Genomic DNA, 19,334 nt, shown 5'->3' with positions numbered 1-19,334 from the left:
GTGTAGTCTTTTCTAGCCTGGCTCTCTTCATGCCCTTTGGTTATACAACCTGCTCACACAATTCCCCTCCAGGAATCCTGAACACCACCCCCGCACCCCAAGTTTTAAAGGCTAGGATGCTTCCTCTTTACTTTGCATGTTTTAAAATTGTCTGTACTTCTTGCATGAAAATATACTGTAGTTTTGTAACACTGAATATAACAAAAACATTGTCTGAAATCATAGCCTTTCTCTTCTGACTGACCTAACTGTGTAGCTTTGGGTAAATTAGCTAATCCTTTGTGCTTTTTTTTTTTTTTTTTGGTGGTGGTGGGGTAGATGGGGAGTGTTGAGACTGGGTCTCAAGCTGCCTAGGCTAGCCTTAAGCTTAGTGAGTGGCTAAGGTTGGCTTTGAACTCTTACTTTTCCTGCTTCTAAATCCCAGTTGCTGGGATTGGATGTGCGGTCTACCGCACGAGGCTCACGTACCTTTTGATCTTCGTTCCGTCTATAATGAGGAAAGCAGTAGTGCTCTCCTCATGTTTGCCAAGAGACTTCAGTGAGATCATTGATGGAAGACTGGAGCTTAGAAGAGCTGGTCAATAGAGCTCTTGCACACCCACCCAGAGCAGGGAGGACTTGGTCCTGCAGACCCGAAGGAGTAAGCAGTGGGGGTGCCCTCCGGAGAGCTACTTTGCTGAGAATGACTGGCAACCGTTCTACCCTGTCCTCTTGGGAAAGCAGCCATTTTCATTACGTCTTAGCCCCATAGAGAGGTCAGCCTAGTTTGTGACAGACACAAATAAAGCAAGCAAAGGGACACATTTAATTTCTATCAAACACAGGTGATTATATTGTTAGTAGGAGCTGGGGAGTGAGAAGAGTACTCCATGTCTCTTGAATCTTGAAAAAAATGCTCTAACAAATATATAAGAATCATATATAATTGGCACACACTTTGTTTGAATGCAAACACTGCTGTTAAAGTGGTGCTTAAAAACAGTTTGTTGGCCTTCTCTCTGTACAGGAGAAACACTCCTCTCGTTTACACCACTCACTTGCTTAGCAAACCCTTATTTATCCTATGATGCAAGCATAATCTGCCCAACATCAGATCCTGAGTTAGTGGAGTGTGAATTAGTGGAATTCTAGGCTGTCTCTCAACAGCCCACACCAACAGTGTCAAGAATGCTCTAGAAAATCACCTCTGCCCTCCCTTTTCTGTCTCTCCCTGCTTCTTATGCTTCAGTGGGGCTTTCAAACAGACGGAAGAAGACAGGCCCAAACACACATTCCTAGGACATTTGAATAATTATTTATTGAGAAGCCACAGTTTTCTACACTTTTACAACTGTAGGCTTTTATATAAGGCAAAAAGCAAGATGGATCCACTACTTTCCACAGAAAGAAACAGCTCTACAGCAGACCCCAGGGTCGCTCAGTTACAGATCAAAGTGCAATGTACATGACAGATATAAAAAACAGTGTGGAACAAAATAATTGAAATTATGGTTACAGTCTACTGGAGGAAATATCCATATCTTATTATAAATACATTTATAGTCTAGGGTTGTCATTTCAATAGGTTTTGTTTTATTTTTTACATATACAGTTATTGAAACAGAAAAGTAAAATGTAACATTTACTAGGATAAACTTTGACAGAAGACAGTTGGTCTGAACTTTGCTTGATGCTAAGTCCTGATCAGATGGCCCCCTTGCCATGACAATTAAAATAATTAATTAATTGTTATGTAACTTTTTTGGTGGGGGAAACTACATGGATAAATGCGAAGCTGGGTTAACCAGGACACAAGGGGTCCACTGCTTTCAGTTTCAGGGGATGAGAAGAGCTAAAGTTGGCTGTTGGAACTGTGCCATTTTTTCCTTCCCACAAAACAAGAACAAAACTGAAATCCAAACCAAGCAGATCTATGTGCTTAAATTAATTTATTCATGTCCTCATTTAAATACCTGGTACTCACATACGTGAAATAGAGACATGGAAACTCTCAGCATGATTGCTCCCATGTCCACGTCCCATCAGTGCATATGCAGTATGGGATGAAGCATTTTGTTCTGCTAACAACAGGGACACACCTAGCAGCTCAACTATGTATATGCTCAGTGAACAGGGTTTAAGGATGGTGTTCCATATTGCTTGTAAACATATAGACACAGAAATCAGAAAACCATGGATCTGAAGGTCATTTGCTAATCTTGGTACCACATAGCTAAAATGGTAAACGTCTCATGGGTATGGTAGTTGACAGAGAATTCCCTAATGGAGTTAACTAACAGACTAAGGACATGCATTGATTCCAGGACTCCATCCCAGTGGACTCTTGGACCCAGAGGATGGTCTAATCGTCTTCTTCATCTTCCTCATCACTGTCCTTCATGCTGATGCCCTGTAAGCCCCCACCCTCACTCACTGACGCCGTAGCTTCCTCCACAGTGAGGCGGTTTCGAATGGTCTCATAGGTCTTGCTGTTTAAGGTGGAATCCAGGACCCCTTGCAATCGGAAATCTCTATAGGTTTTCTACAGGGAGAAAAAGATAAAGTGGTAAGGAAGCTCTTATCACCAAGGTGAGGAGTGAGAGGGTGCAAAGCAGGGACACGTGTAAGAGTCATGACTTTCAGCTAAGTGCCACTTTTTAAGAATCGAGAAGTAAAAAGTCACTCCCTTCAGATTTTACTTGGACTGAGAATGGAGACTCCACTGAATGACAGAAAATGAGAAACTGTGACAGGATAAACTGCATTAGATGAGACAAAGCAAAGAACATAAGCTTGTGTTTATTCAGATCCACAAAGGGAAATGTTTCATAGCTGTTTCCCTCCCCCGCCTGTTTCTTTCCCTTAGGTTATTATAACAATATGATCGGCAGTGTACAGGCTGGGACATACACAGAATGAGTGTGTCAATTGATTATGGTATTTTGTGATTTCTGTTGCAGTCTGGTCTGTGGATTTTTTGCCTGTTATAATTGCATGAGCCACGTCCCTCTGTCTCATTCACAAGATAGACATATGCATGTTGGTATATGAAACCTATTATGGGCAGCCACAATGATGGGCAAGATGGAGCGCTAATGCCTCATCAATATGTTGTGGGCATGTGACTCATGTCTCATCTCCTTAGGAAAGATCTGTATCCATTTTTCTCACAACTTCATGTTCTCAGAGGAGAAATTTGGCTCTTTTTCAGGAACAATGGTTGGTGTTGCTCACCACAGCTCCTTTGTTCCTTCCTGCAGCTTCTCTCGGACTTCCTTAGGTATCCCAAGGACTGTTTCCTAGAACTCCTTTGGTGTTAACTGAACATGGCCAGAAGCATCTGGCTATTGCCTAGTTCATATTTTTTTAAAATGTTTTTTTTCTAACTATGAGTTTTCTCATCACACTGCATATCATTTCAGCGACTAATTCTCCTCTTTGTTTTACCTGTTCATATAGGAAACTTGATAAATGGTCAAGGGAGAGAATGGTAATGCATTTCAACATAGCTCCCACATTAATTGTATTTTTAATAGTTCATTTAATGCAGTTATGATATCAATAACCCCAAGGTCAACACACTTTTTAGGCCACAGGCTATAGTGACTGTAGAGATAATCAGTGAATGCAGGTTGGTTGGGTGAAGTCCAGTCATGTGACATTATGGACAGGATGATTAACCACACATTTATTTCTCTTTATAAGGTAACCCAGCTTAGATATTGTTCCAAAGCCATCTTATCATGGCTTTAGAACAAATCTCCTGAGAAGAAGGGAACAGCCAGGTAGCTAACTTAACTGTGTTTTCATGTGATGGGTGGGCAGGAGGCTGATTAAATGTTAGGTCCAGAGTAGATCACATAGCTACATGACTTACTAGGCTCTGAACTTTTCAGTTAGCTGTTCTGTGGCCACTTAGAATAACATAAATGTTATCAGACTTGGAGAGGTTAAAAATGCTCGAGGAGTTGCCTCTTCATTCAAATTCCCAAGCAGTGTGGATCCTACTTAGATGCTGACTACCTAAGGGTAGAAATGGTGGCTACTCAGATTGGAATCTTGCAGTTGCCAGTGATTAAGGAGCTAGCGGTTATTTAGCGCTGGATGAACAAACAAGATTTCTGGATGAGGGATGAATGGAGGGAGCGTCTTTTGAGGCAGGAAAGAGAGCTGAGGGCCCTTGGGCATCTGCGCCTGAGAAGGAGCATTCTGGATACTTCCTTGAGCTGGAGGTGGGGGATTCTGCTCCAGTGCCCTTGGATTGCAGTAGTTAAGATGAGTCCAGTTCTGGAGAAAGTAGAGGTCTCTATCCAGTGGCGTTTCTGTGTTGCTCCTCTGTGTTTCACAACTGTGTATGTGCTTGGTTTTGGCAGATGGCAAAAATTAAGCCTCCTCTCTGACATTATTATCTTAATAAAATACTGCTAATTTTTGACAAGGATTTGGAAATACCAGTTATGGAAAGATAATTTGAAAATATTCAGTTGTGGTATTTTCTATTCATGTCTATCTGGTCAGATAAGGGTCAAATAGAAATTATCTCCTATACTCTATACTACACACACAAAGAAAGAAAGAAAAGAAAAGAAAAGAAAAGGAAAAAAAAGAAATAGTTACACCAAGAAAAGGAACTCAGAGGGTCTGGCAATGCCTAGGGAACTTGCCTTAAGAAACTGACTTCAACATAAAAATAAGAAAATTAAGCTGAGTGCACCATTGAAGTGCATATATTTCTTTTCCAAAAGCTGCAGTTACATACTGGCTGCAGCCTTCTCCAGGGCGGAGGCTTTGTGAGATCAAATGCAGATGATAATAACTCCTTAATTACACACAATGGAACTGTAATTGGGTTTTAGTCAGCACTGAGGTAGAAGAGCACCTTCAGGGGGATGGGACTAATCCAAAGGAGACCAGGAAGCAGGGTAGGACAGATTTTGGCAAACTGTTAAGAAAATTCAGCTATGCTTATTACTGAAATATTTTAATGGAGATTTTGTGCATTGAATAAGAGTTTTGCATACGAATGTCTCCAAAACCCTCTATGGAGAGCACCAAATGGAAACTGAAATGATCAAAAAACGTATTTACCCCCTTCTGTGATCTTATTATTTCATGTAAACCACTTCGATTTCACACTGAAATAATTATCATTAGTCCATGGCACACACATAAGAACAGGGGAAAAGAGCTACTTTCAGGGTATGTTATCTCACCTTTGTGATCCTTTACATTTGATTGTGTACACGCATTGTAAGAGAAATCACTTCAATTAACTATGAGAACAATATTGATTTGCATTCTGATAATGATCACAGAACATATTTAGAAATAGCTGGGGGTAAATATTTCCATTAAATTAATTGTGGCAAAAACTTTTATTTAATTAAACCATAAATGAAATTGGTAATTTATACAATTAACATAATGGTGCCCAAAGCAAGCTTTAAAGGCGCAATGGCACTGCCGGGTACAATAGTCTCTGTGACGTTTTGTGCAAAGCAAATACAGACCTTCTTCTTCCTCTACAGACACAGTGGCAATGCCTACCCACCCCGCCCCCTTTGTAACTAAGCTTGCCTTTGATATTTCAGTAAGAGATTAAGCAGATACCACAAAAGAATTTCTCTGGACTTTCTTGCATGCAACCCTGTCTTAGAAATCATCCTGGTGTGTATGTAAGCAGGTACCGTCTGTGTTCAGGGAGTTCTGTAGCTTGCCCATGACGTACATTTCAGAAAGCTACTTAGAAGAAAAATGCTTTGTTCTTTTACCTTTACCATCCTAATTAGTGTTTTCAGCTGATAAATGTGAAGCTGTAGGTCCATCCGGTCGGTCAACCAGGTGCAGATGACGTTCATGGAGCTGTTGTACCATTGCTGAAAAAGAGACAAAAGTTCTCCAGGCAACACATCATGGCATGACTACAGGGCAGGGAGGGAACAGGTCACATTGGAGCACCTGGCTCTGTTCCAGAGGAAACAAGATGGTTAAATAGAATTGAAGAACACAGAGACCATGATCACCATGTCACACAAAGGAGGTGCTGTTCACTCTAGACTAGGGCAGTGTGAACCCTTCTACTACACACATGTGTGCATGTATGGTGCATTCCTGAAGATGGCCTCTTGTGCTCTTGATTCTCATCTGAATCCAATGGTCCATTTCACTCAGTTGTGAATCAAGGTTCTGCTCATTTCCCAATGCCCTTGTCTCCAGGGTCGGAAGAGGGACAGGTGGTCTTCACCGGCACTTACCTTTGAAAACGGTCCCAATGTGTGCAATTCTGAGAATCAGCTGGATTGCCTGAGGAATTGAGGGGTGGGTATTTACCACCATTTGCCTGACTGGGGCATTCCTAATATGGATAGCAAATGAGGATTTCTCTCTAAGGGCCGAACTGTTCTGGGCAGCATTTAAGTGCCCTGCATTAGCTCTGCAATCTGTTTTAATCTTAGCACAAAAAATTATGGAATATGAGAGGGAAAAAAAACTATCTACAAATGAGCTCATTTCAAGCTGTTGAAATCATACTTCCCCTTCTGGGGGTTAAATTTTGCTTCTTGTCTGTGAAAAATGCTTGAAGCTGTGTCACTTGAGACTGCCACCCCTGTGGCGCAGGAAGTCTCTGGTGCAGTATAATTTTGCAGTACTGCTCATATATTCATAAATCTCACTCAGAGACATATGAACAGTGTTATGAAGTGTCAGTATGAAAAAAAATCTAATCTTTTAAACTTCACCAGGTTTCATTACGCTCCGCCGCTTATACCAAACAATTTACAAATAAAATGAAAAGGTGTGGATGGACCTATATATTTATTTATGCGACATCTATATGAACTGTGTACAGAATAAAAGAGGAGTTAGAGAATTGAGACGATGCGCACACTCACACTAGCCAGCACACGCAGGCACACACACTTCGCACACCAGTGGGGACTGGAAAAGCGTAAATAAAAACATGTTTCTGATGGTAACTCCACCCTTTCTCACCCAAAGATCATCCAAAATCAGTTTATGCCTAACACTCACAGTTTTTCCGAAGCCTTGTTTCTGACTTAATTTCTTTAAAAAAAAAATTAATTTGGGGTTTTACTTGCAAGGTAGAACTGCCAAGTCTCACCTTGCAAGAAACTACAGCGTCGCAGCCATGGCGTACAGAAGCCCCTCTTTGCATTTTCCTATCTAGGCTCATCCTCATGGGAGCCAAGTGTGGCTCTCCTTGGAGCCCAGCCGCAACAGGGACCATGCTACCCCAAGGAGGGGAGGCAGCGCAGCAGCCTCACAGCCAGCTCCTGCTCTTTTAAAGATCACGGAGGAGAAACTGTCAGTTGTGGAAACCGTCTGTCCCTCCCCAGGGAGCAGGCGGCTGGGGGTGGGGGTTTCCTGCTGAGATGGGCAGTTCACTCTCCAGAGGGTGTGTGATTGTTAGAGGTCAAGCTGCTTCAGGCATGGACAGGTTTTCCCCTCTAGGGGTGAGAACATTTTTCTGAAACTTTTTTTTAGGGAGGGGTACTGGTGGTTGTGTGGAGGGTGTTTTTGGCACCTCCTGCCTGGGGATTCTGCTGCATTTGCTGCCACTACATCTGGGTTTGTGAGCAGATTTGGGGGACAGGACAAGTACTGGATCACAGGTATCATGTCGCTTTATACCACCTCAGAAACTAGGGGCTCTCCTGGGTTCACCCAGGCCACCAACTTAAATTTACTCGCTGTATGTGGCATACAATCCATTTTATCCAGGAGTAATTTCTCCTTACATTTGTCCTTCCAGGGGGTTGGAAGGTGACCTTCAAGAACCTCATGTGACAACATGGCCAAACATACATGCTCATAGCCTTGTGATGGATACACGTCTGGGACACGAAAGAGGAGTGTGGCACTCTGGCTTCCAGGCAGAGGTGGCATTTTGCTTTGGCTGTGACAACAGGCAAATCGGTGCTGGCTTCCCTCACTGCCAGCAAGCATGGTGCAACATGCCTTTTTCTCTTCACTGAGAGACGCGCCACCTCTCAGGAAAAAACATAGCACCCCCTTCCATTTTCCATAGGCAGTTCTCACTCTCGTAAATGGCTTTTAAATAGCACAATAAATAAATAAAAATTAAAAGTACAAATTAAAAGGTAGGCTGCTGTCAACAGTCTTGCACCATTGAGGAAGTCCAGGGAGGGAGGAAGTGCATACAGAGGAGATCAATGCAACTGAGCACATTCCCACCCCAGGAGCAAGAACACCCTGGAACATCCATGCTTCTCCTGAATCTCACATCTAGCAGGAGAAGTGTAAAAAGTGTATGATGCCCCATTGGCTACACATTCAAAGAGGCAAAAGGGAGAAAGTGAGTCCTTTCCAAACCTTATGCTCAGTAGAGGGAATCGGAGGCGCTTTCAGATGCAGCGCAGCCAGTGCTAACTTGGTTTTCCAGCAAGGGCGTCGAAAGGCATTTAGATGTTGGAGAGAGAAGAAGGCATTGCCTTCTAGAACTTTACAATGTTAGAAATGACAGGGATCTTCACAGTATCCATTGAAAAGGAGGAAGCAAAGGCCCAGAGAGGGTTAGTGACTTACTCAAGATTACACAGGAAGTGTGTGTCTCCAACCTCGGCACTATACTAATAGATGATCATCTGCAGTCTCCCTGTTCTGGGTACAGGAGTGTGCTGGTCAGTACAGCCAATCTGCTGCATCTCTTCCCAACTCTCTAACTGGGGATAGCACATGGATTACTAAAAGCAGGTCCCAGAGAAAGGTTCCTCACCACAGAGCCCAGCCAGCACCACAAACCAAGATTGTCTGTTTCCCAGCGCCTAAGGAGAGTGCGCGGCACTCTTCCGGGAGTCACGTTTGCTGTGTGTTTTGTCAATGCTAATGCAGCAGACTTGTTATGATTCTTCGAAAGAAGAAATTCATAAGAGGGCTGATGTTCACCCCATTTTTGTTTTGTCTTTCATTCAGACAGGTCTCTTCTGGAGCTATTTCAATACCCGAGCATGAGATGTCTGGTAACATATGCTTTAGCTCTGAGGAAGGGGAGTTAGGATTGACAGCATTCATTGGATGTTTTGAATATAGTCATGACTTGTCCGTTAATTTAGGACTACTGATTTGAAACTTCCCAAACAAGGCTACTTTAATCCTAAAAACACACCACAGAAGTAAAATTGCCAGTAGACTGGATTCTTGTAACATACACCCCAGGTGGTCATTTTGGGGGTGTTGGAGCATAGAAGGATGCTGATGTGCAGCTGAATCTAAGGCTCTATTTAGAAAGCAGCTAGAAGACCAATGAGATATCATCTGCCTCCTCTTCCCTTTCTCCTTTCCCTTCTACTACCAAGCTACATCCTCAACCTTTTCTTGACTATTTTTATTTTGAGACAGGGTCTCACTAAATTGACCAGGCTGATCTTGATCTCAGTCCAGAGCTCAGGCAGGCCCTGAACTTGCAATCTTGCGTCTGGTCTACAATAACCAGGACCACATGCCTGCACCACCCAGTTTGGTCCTTTCTCACTCCCAACCACCCCTTGTTAAGTTATTGCCACTTAAAGTGGTTCTGTTTAACCTTAAACTCTTAGGCTCAGCCTCCCAAATGCTGGGCTGGAGGCATTGCAGTGGTACCCTGCTTTCTTGCTTTCTAGTACATAGTATTTAAGAGTGCTGGTCCTAATATAACATCAGAGCTTGTGACCTTGAGCAAAAACTTTCCTACTTAGAGACTCAATTTAATGATAAAAATGGGGATTCATTTGTCTTTTATAGGATTCTTTTGATGAGTAAATAAAAGGCTTGTGAAGCGCTCATGCCTGTGCTTAGTAAGCTGACATCCCCACTACCACTCACTGCCTTTCCCCCCCACCACCACTACCAATCATTATTATCCCTCACCTCTCACTGCTTCATCTCTGCCTCTCAATCTAAATGATAACAAATACAGAGGTGGCGGTTAGTTATCTGGGAAAGCCATGTGGTGGAAGAAATGGTCTCCACAGGAATTGTGATCCTGGAATTGTGTGCATAAGCCTTGAAGTGACATATGGGTAGCTCTTAGCAATGGGATTCCATTTAAACTTAGGAAACTATCTTGGGTTCACAAAGAACATTTTAAACTGATACTGGTTTATTTTGAAGTATTGAGTTAAAATGACCCCTGGACAGACCTCTGTGAGTTCAAGGAAAAGTGCCAAAGCTACACAGAGAAACCTTGTCTCAAAAAACCAGAAAAAAAGAAAAAAAATGACCCCTGGAATGAATGCCTTTTCAAACCTTGTAGGCATCCGTTCAGTATCGGCCTGTTTGGCCACCTGCTAGCTGGACAGCCTCAATCACACTGTTTAAGGCTGTGACTGTCAGTCTTCTCTTGGGGTTAGTGCCAGCACCAACTTCGTAGGATTGCTGTGAGCATTAGGAGGTGATTCATGCACAGTGCCTACCAGAGTGAGTGCCACACAATAAGCACTCAATAAAACAGCTTTCACTCACAGATACTTTCAATGTGTAGCCCAAAGTTATTGTCTTGATCCATTTCTGGCAGAAACTTGGTCACTGATACTCATATTCCTCAGGCCACATATTCTGTCCACAAGCATACTGACTTCTTAATGAATCCTATCACTCAGCCTCTACCATTATAATATGGTTCATTATGGCCAGGATCAGGAGGAGGCAGTGAAGAGCATCAGGAGAGGCCAGGATCACACAGTGACATCACCGAAAATGTGGATATTCATCAGGGATTTTTGTACCTTAACTCTGATTTTTTGAATGTCTTAAGTATTAAAATGTAATTTAAAAATGGCAAAAATTGAAAAAAACTGTAAATCTAAAAATATTAAAGCCAACAATAGTTGGTTCCCCCTCACTGAACTCTACGATGAAGAAGTGACTCCTAAATCTCTTTCTAGGTCTCCCCTTTGGTTTCACTGTTGACTGGATGGAAGCTTTACATCCTGGAAACCTGAAGTGTTGACAGGTAAGACAAATAATTAACGCCCGCCTGACAAGGTGTGGCTCCTGGAAACTGGGCTCCACTGTGAGCCGGCTAACCCCAGAGAGCAGCACAGGCTGGCGCTGGAGCGGCTTCTGCTGAGCTTACATTTTCTGCCACTATACCCAACACTCAGATTTTTTATTTTGAGTCTCTTCATGTACCCTTGACTGTCCTGAACTGGCTAGACCAGGCTAGTCTCTTTCTTGCAACCACCCTCCTCCTGCCTTTATCTCCTGAGCCTGAGATACTGGTGAGCAAGCACCAAGCCGGCTGTAAGTCTTACTGTGGTCCCAACACTTTGGAATTAATTTGATGTCCTGTAGAGACTTTGCTGTTAGAGGTGCATTTGTTTCTGGAAACAGCCTCATGTTGCAGATGAGCGGCAGCAGAAGCTAAGCACAGAGGCCGAAAGAGTATTTACATATTCACATAACACAAAGACCATTTATGTCAATTTATGGAAATGCCTTATCAGACCAGATGATCCTATGACTTAGAGATACCTGTCTTTAGTGCCTGTTCCCAATAAAGTACTATTTTGTGCAGAATAATGATATACAACACTAGGCATACACATAGATATTCACAGTAGCATGCACAGAGTTAGTAAAAACAACTAACTGTTCATGGAACACTGATCTTTCACTATGTCCAGATCCTACAGACATACTGCAAGCATGATACAGTTAAATTGCTGAATTAAACAACTATAAACATCCCCATTTTGTATTTTTTTAAAAAGGGGACATACAATTAGTAAGCATTGAGGTAGTTTGAAGTTTTTTTTTTTTAACTACCAAATCAATGAGTTGTTTTTACTCAGTTCCATTCTGTTGTGAAGGCAAAGATTAGCTACATAGGATCAGTGCTGGTTCTAGTTTCTAGGTGTCTCACAGCCAAGCTGCTAGCCCTGAAGCTCTTTCAGAAGTGTGGGGCTGGGACAATGCTGTTGAGTCTGTTTCTAATGGAGCCCAGGCTTGTCTGGGAGTGGAAAAGAATGCTCATTTCATGGGCTTAGAAAGTGGCTACACAGAGAATGGGGGCCTGGGGGGGCCTGGGGACACTGCCATGGAAAGCTATTCAAAGACTTTAAAGAAATGGTGGAGAGACCACCATGGCTCACAGGAGAAGTGACTTGAAAAGGCTGGGTGCGGTGAGGGACACCATTTCTTAGCCATTAGAGTCTGAGGTACACTGGTAACTCCACAAAGCTTCTCACCAGGGCAGTTTGTTTTCAAGGGAAAAAACAATGTCTTGAATATTCATAATACTTTTATGGATGGGAAGGTTTTAATGCTGACCAACGTTTGGCCTGGAAATGATACATCATAAACTACAGAATTTTCAGGGAAAAGAGAGAACAAAATAGCAGAGCCTTTGCCTATCAGACGGAATTAATTTTTTTCTCATGAAATATAAGGCATCACCAGGAAGCACTAGAGAGTCACTTTCAGCAAAACAGTCCCAAACCCAGGAAAACCAGCCCAGTTCAAACCAAACTCTGCCGCTGGTTTTCTTTCTCTCTGTCTAGCCTAGGCCGGCCCTGAACTACAGTCCTCCTGTTCAGCTTCCCAAAGAGCTGGAGGAAGAGAAATAAATACACTACTAGGTCCAGCTGGCTTTTCTCTCTAAAGGAAATTTACTGATGTATCCTCTGCTTACCGTAGTACTTGACTTTTATTAAGACACCTGTGCCACCTCATGCCATAGTTGAGGATAATGTTGAGCTCAGTATCATAAAAAGTAAGCCAGAAAAATTATAGTATTTGGCCCAGGGTTAATAACCACATGTTCCCACATTTTCTTTGAATAAATACTTGTGATATTGTCAAATATATCCAATATATTTCCAGTCTCAGTGATAAGAATTCCTCTCTAGTGTAAACTCATTTCTTTAAGCATGACTTCCTTTGAAATTGCCAAATTCGAGGCATGTATGCAGGAAAGTAATCCACGGAAGGCTAGGGAGCCCATAGCTGACCTGTCAGCAGTATGGTAGTTAAGTTTTATCTCCATTCATTTTATCCTAAGGATGAAGAGAGGGAGACTCAGGGAAATAAAGTAGCCCAGGAGCCAGGAAGGAACGGAATGTGGACTCAAGTCTGCCTGCTAACAGGATACGCTTGACTCTATCTACCCTTTGTATCTGCACCATGATAAACTCACATTCACTTCTCTGTGCTTCTCTCTCCTCATCTAGTACACAGAGAAATAATGGAACCTACTGACTGCTGTGGGGTTAGTGTGTGCAGTGTGTTCAGTAGCTGGCAGGTGTGGACCAGGCCTTGATTATTCCTACATGAGCCAGGCTCTCTTACCCTGCTTCACACAGAGGGAACGGAATCACCTGAAGCAGAAGCTACTTCTCCAAGCTGAGCAGCTTCCATTATCCTGCCGGGACTGCCTGAGCAAACAGGTCATTTGGTAACCAACCTGTGCCTTTGGACTGAAGAGGCCCAGTGAATGCTGGGGGATTTTGAGCTTTGATCTGGAAAGTACCTTTCTCGAGCCAGGCAGAGCCGTGCACAAGTGAAATCATCCATCTACGGGAGGAACAGCATTTTCTGTTGGCAAGGAACCAAAGAGGAAGATGAGACCAACCACACCTCTGTGACTAAGCTCTTCACTGGTTTTTGAGACAAGAGTGAGTTATTATTAGTTAGAACAACAACAACAAAAATCCCACAACCTTTAAATTTGCTGTATTGAAATACTGTAATGAAATATTTTACACTGAGGTTTTAACACATAGTCCTTACAATTTGTGGAATTTAAGACCCTGTGAAACGTATCATCCAGGCTTCTTTACATTCTACCAAAGGCCCCATGGCTTTGTTAAGCCACAGTCCAGTGGGCGGCTTAGGTCAAACAGTCTCAGGGATTGGGTGTTATTCAGCATCCTGATCAAAGATTCAGAGTCCAAGGAAGAAGTCTGGCTTGTGCAAGCCGTCTCTGCCAATGGGAAGAACACTAGAAGACTGCATGTGGTTCATAGCAAGTGTTGGGATTGTCAAAGCTCCCCAAAGCTAAATCAACACATTCTAAAAGGGCATCTCATCCAAACGCTTGAAGGAGTGGGGGCACCGTTGAAAGATGCAATCTTTGCCTTACTTGAGTGTTGCTGTAATTCAAGATCCAATCCTCCCAAACAACTGCTCTTAGAATGGGTATTTCCCAGCCAGGGCTTTGGGACGCTTGGCGAAAAGCATAAAGCCATAACCAGACACCCAAGTTAGAGGTTACAGAGCCGCACAGTGACCCCAGACGCTCAGTGTCCTTTGTAACTGAAGGTGGGTTGTGGCTTCTCCTCGACACTCCTGCAAGTCTTTGGATGCATAAAAACCTACCTCAGTATGTCCTTACAATGATCATCGAGGCTCTTTGAGTGGCTGGGTCCTTCCAGGGCACTGCTGTGGGGCTCTCTGAGAAGGCTGACATGACTGATGGATTTCATGCAGTTGAGCTGAGGGCGACCTAGTTCCTTGCTTGCTCTCAGTCTCTCCTCATGAGGAAAGAGTCCTTTATGCAGAAGGAATAATTCTCTAAAAAATTTATATTGCAACTGCCTTTATCTACAGAACTTGCTTATGAAGTTTAGTATTTGAGAGCAATATCATTTTAACTCCCTTTAAAGGTACCTACTTGGTATCTTACTATTATGGTTTTAAAACAAACAGCTATTTATTCAAGACCAAATTTCAACCCTTTATACCTGAGGCATAGAGAAATAGCCTACCATAGGTAATTTGTTAGCATCACTATTACAACTGGATGATCAAAATGAGGAAGGAGTCCAAATTTGCACTCCTGACTTAATTCACTGCTGCCTTCAAATTTCAGACCCATCAATATTATTTTACAGGGAAGAGCATGAGGAGAGGTGAGAGTCTGGAAGAAAACAAACTTGGTAGAAGAGTTCAGAGCTCAGCTTACATGGGTGATGTCTGTCTCAGGAAGAGACTGAGTCTCTCTCTCTCTCTCTCTCTCTCTCTCTCTCTCTCTCTCTCTCTCTCTCTCTCTCTCTCTCTCTGTGTGTGTGTGTGTGTGCTCGTGTGCATGTGTGTTAATGGCTTGGTTAACCTGTTGGCAGATTCAGCAAACTATATAAGCTAGTCAACACCAGAGTATTACGATTTTGTTGCTGCTAAGTCAACCATAGTGTATGAAACACAATGTGTCACAAAACTCTCTTTTTATCTTCTCTGTCTCAGTAAGGTGGATGGGTGGATGTCCGTGAAACTAGGTTTTATTTCTTAATAAACATGATATTGCTGGACATAATTTGTCACCTTTGAATCAGAAAATAAAGTTTGACATCCACTCACAGATATCTACTTAAAGACAGAAACACCTCTGATGGGAAAGCCAAGGCTCTAAATGTAATTTTCCATCACAAATACTTCTTCAGCTATTAATGCAAATGCCACTCTTTCCACAAGCTGGGTAAACGCTGTTATAGATGGACAGACAGCCCAGCAAATGCACTCTGGGTAGTGATGTAACTGACAGCCAGGACTCAAGGAGATGTCTGAGCACCTGTGGCAGAGACAGCTTTATTCACAATACCTAGAGGTAGAAGCAATCCTCTGTCGGTCAGGAAAGGCAAGGAAACCAAACTCAGTTAATTCATACAGCCTTGAAAATAAAGGAAATCCTGTCATATGCCACAGATGGATGCACCCTTAGGACATTATGCAAAGTAAAACAAATCAGTACCAGTCATGAAAGCCACTGTATGGTTTCACTTAGATGAGGGATATAGAGTAGCTAAATTTACAGAAACAGAAAGTGGGGTGGTGGTTGGCAGGGGCTGAAGGAGGCAACAACTTGGGGGCTGTTAATGCATACAGACTTCCAGCTACGAAAGATGAAATGAGTGCTAGGGACTGATTGCAAAGTACCAAATCCACTTAACAATGTGGAACTGCACTTGGTGGAGCTAAAAAACCTTACAATGGCACACTTGTGTTATGTACTTTACTTTTAACACACACACACACACCCCTAGGAAATTAAAATCACTTCTCATATCGCAAAGGAAACTTTGCTTAAGAAAACTCAGATATGTAGTAATGTACACATTCTTTTTAAAAATTGTGTGTTCATGTGTGTGTGTGTGTGTGTGTGTGTGTGTGTGTGTAGGTGCACTTGCTTGTGAGGCTACAGGAGGTCAGGTGTCCTCCTCTATCACTCTCTGCCTTATTCCCTTAAGATGCTGGACCTGGAGCTTGCCTGGACCTGGAGCTTGCCTGGACCTGGAGCTTGCCGTTTTCAGCTAGGCTGGCAGCCAGCAAGCCCAGGAACCCTTGCTGTCCCCTCCAACATGCTAGTGTCACAGTTGCATGCTGCCATGCCTGGCTTTTCTCTTGGGTGCTAGAGATTTGAGCAGCGAGGCTCTTACTCCCCGAGTCATCCTCCCAGCCCCTCAATGTACGTGTTCTAAGCTGGAACACCCAATCATGCTTTACAAACAGGAAAACAATATGGCAAGATAAATATAGGATGTTTCTCTTACTCTCAGGATGGAGACAGCTTCTCAAGGTTGAGTTTTGAGATGGCAAGGCACAAAGAACAAATCTGGTAGCATTTATTTGGTTTATTTAAAACATACCATGGACCCAACATTTCTAAATCTGTGAGACAGCATTAACTGAAGCCCAGGGCTGGCTGCGACTCCTTATCAAGGACTGTCCTTATTGAGAACTGGGTCCAAAGAAAAGGACCCATTTCTTTCTCTCTCTTTTTGTACTGTGTGTCACATTACTTCATATATTTTTCAGAGTCTTACCATCTCTGTACTGACTCCCACCAAATCCTATTCTCCCAAGCACAGGTTTGATCAAGCATCTCTCAGCACCGAGACCATGGTTCCCCAAAAGGGCAGTACCTCCCTACCCAGCATTCTTCACAACAGACTTATTAAAGTTTGGAATGTGTGTTCAGGAAGCTCTTATTTTAGGAAACAATTAAGTAGAATTAGGCTAATAATGCGAGGCAGGCAAAGCTTTTGCCCTTTGCTGAGAAATAACTCCTACGTGGAACATTTATACTAATAAAAATCATGTATTTCTTAAATGCCTCAAAATGATCTTTGCACCCAGCTTGGCAATTAGCACTGCCCCACTGAGGAGAATTTACTCCCCAGGCACAGGGGGATTATCTCTGTTCTCTCTACCAATGTCTTCTCTCAGTAAAAAATACAGTGTGAGGCTCTGAGGTGGAGATGGAGATTTTGGTAAGCAGGCATTTTGCAGGAGACTGATTTCCCATTGCATCTTAGACTGTGGCACAGGAAGGCTGAATGCCCCTGCCCAGTCCCAAAGCTCCCAAACCACACCCCTTTACCCGCGCCATCAACGGGCCTTCTGAAACCCAAGCTCCAAGCTCCTGGCCTAGGCAGGAAGTGACCGCTGGGCGAAGGGGGACACAGACCCTCCTGTGTAATATTCTGTCTCCTTGACAACACTCCAGCCTGCGGTGGCCTGGGGAACAGACTTCATTTCTTTTCTTTCTCTGCCTACCCTTCCAGCGCCATACTTCTTTCCTCCCTCTTTCTTTAGACGCAAACGTTATGACATCCAACATAAAGTTGCCGAAATAGCAATCTTGTCTCTGAATATATAAATTGCAAAAATTGATATGAATAAATCTGCAAGTAGCACACTGATTGTGGCACATTTTATCAAAAAACGGCGCTCGGTTGCTCCGTGGCTTGGGGAGGGGATGGTGTCATTACACATAGAGAAAACATCTGCAAATCCCAGTTTCTTTAAGTAGAACTGAATGGAGACATGACCTCCTGTTCCTTGCCATGAACCCTGAGTTCACACTCATATTTTACATGTTACAGGAAGCCACAGCTCGCCCCAGGGGTGCTGCAAACAGACACGCAGAAGCCAGATGTAGGCCCCCCGCCCTGCTCCCTAATGCACCTGAAGAAGCCGGCAACTCGACATTCAAAAGCTGACATGCTTGTAGCTTAAGGTCACTTCAGATTTTGTAAAGAAGAGGACAAAACCAGGAATGCTTCTAGGGCTGGGCTGTCAGCAGGGAGGCAGAAGGATTACAAGGAACCTGTGACTCTGCCTCTTTCTGCCTTTGCTGGTAGTTTTTTTGTGTGTGAACAAGTGCCATACAACAGATTGAGCCTCGTATAAAGGCCTGAGACTGTGCAAAGACTTCCCGCTGGGCCTCAGCTGTGCTTGCAATTAGCAATAGGCACGCAGTGATTATTGTTGGGGTAGCGGATGGCAATGCGAAGTGACAAGTTTTATGGGGGAAGTTGGGAGTGGGGATGCTCTGCAAGTTTCTTTCTTTCTTTTCTCTTTTCTTCTTCTGGAAAAAAAAAAACCAACAAAAAACCTCCACCCTTTTCCTTAGCAGACTGAACCTCCATGAAAGAGACCCCCCCACCCCTACCATTCAAAAGAGCTTTAACAAACTGTTGAAAGAATATTTCTCTCAGTGTTCAGAATTCAGGTTTTCTAGGTCAGGGCTTCCTTGCTGCCATATTTAATGTCAGAAATACCCATTTGCCTCAAATTAGTCAAGAGCTTGGAGTTGAGGGCAGGAGATTAAGCATACAAAATCACCCAGCAGGTGATGGTAGGGTGGATTTGGGGGTTGAGAAGTCTTTAAAACTGACTACAAGACATTATATACTTCTGACAAAAGAACATAGTAATCCTACCTGCTTGCTTTAACCACTGTTGTTGGCCTATTATTACGTGCTTTAATGCTCCCGGGAGTAAAACTATTGCTGATACTGCTCAATTACCATAGTAACTCACACCAGTGACCTCTTATCGCAGGGCTCCCAGCCCAGCTGAACCAGCCCAAAGACTCTGTGTCTTTTTTATTTCAACGGTGTCATATACTTGGTCTGAACACTCTAAGCAGAAGCTCTCTTTCTCTTTGTCTAAGATGAGAACTTGTTTCCAGTTGTGATAAAGGGCCTTTTGAATCGAAGATGGTTTGAGGTCTATGGATCTGAGGCTGTGTGATGCATTCTCCGAAGACACAGAACAATAGCCGGTAAGGAGAAAAGAACATGTGTGCATCAAAGGCCAAAGCCTCCCAGCTGCACGGACCATCCGATTCCCTTCAGGTCTCTAGCTATGGCCTCCAAAGTCTGGGAAGAGGTACTGGAGCCTCTTCTAGGGGAGTTGCTACAATTTTTTTTATCCTGTTCTTGGGTATAAATGCAGACGGAACAAAATGACTACCAGGGAGACTTAACTGTAACTTTGATAAAGGGAATAAAAGTAATGTCCACACACACTTTCCTGCTTCACATTTCCCCAGCTTGTGAGTGTGTATGTGAGTGCATCTATACACGCCAGACGCTATTTGAATGCTATTGGAG

At 43.2% G+C, this 19,334-nt stretch overlaps 1 protein-coding gene across 12 annotated transcripts in view; it reads right to left on the bottom strand.

Moving 5' to 3' along the window:
• Positions 1-1,273: 1,273 nt before the first annotated feature.
• Cadps (calcium dependent secretion activator) overlaps positions 1,274-19,334 on the bottom strand; it is a 440,161-nt gene continuing 422,100 nt past the window's right edge. For 11 of the 12 annotated variants that reach the window (XM_076544497.1, XM_076544503.1, XM_076544498.1 and 8 more), the window contains 2 exons: positions 5,751-5,855; positions 1,279-2,521 (listed from right to left, as the gene is read on the bottom strand). In XM_076544497.1, the coding sequence (XP_076400612.1) occupies positions 2,342-2,521; positions 5,751-5,855 (285 nt within the window). In that variant the 3' untranslated portion in view covers positions 1,279-2,341. Of the gene's footprint in view, positions 2,522-5,750; positions 5,856-19,334 lie in introns of all 12 variants that reach the window. The other variant, XM_076544508.1, reaches the window with a different exon arrangement.

The sequence above is a fragment of the Peromyscus maniculatus genome, chromosome 9 (assembly GCF_049852395.1).
Source record: "Peromyscus maniculatus bairdii isolate BWxNUB_F1_BW_parent chromosome 9, HU_Pman_BW_mat_3.1, whole genome shotgun sequence".
Lineage (NCBI taxonomy): Eukaryota > Metazoa > Chordata > Mammalia > Rodentia > Cricetidae > Peromyscus > Peromyscus maniculatus.
The sequence above is the reverse complement of the archived record's forward strand: the minus strand, read 5'-3'. Positions and strand labels throughout refer to the sequence as shown.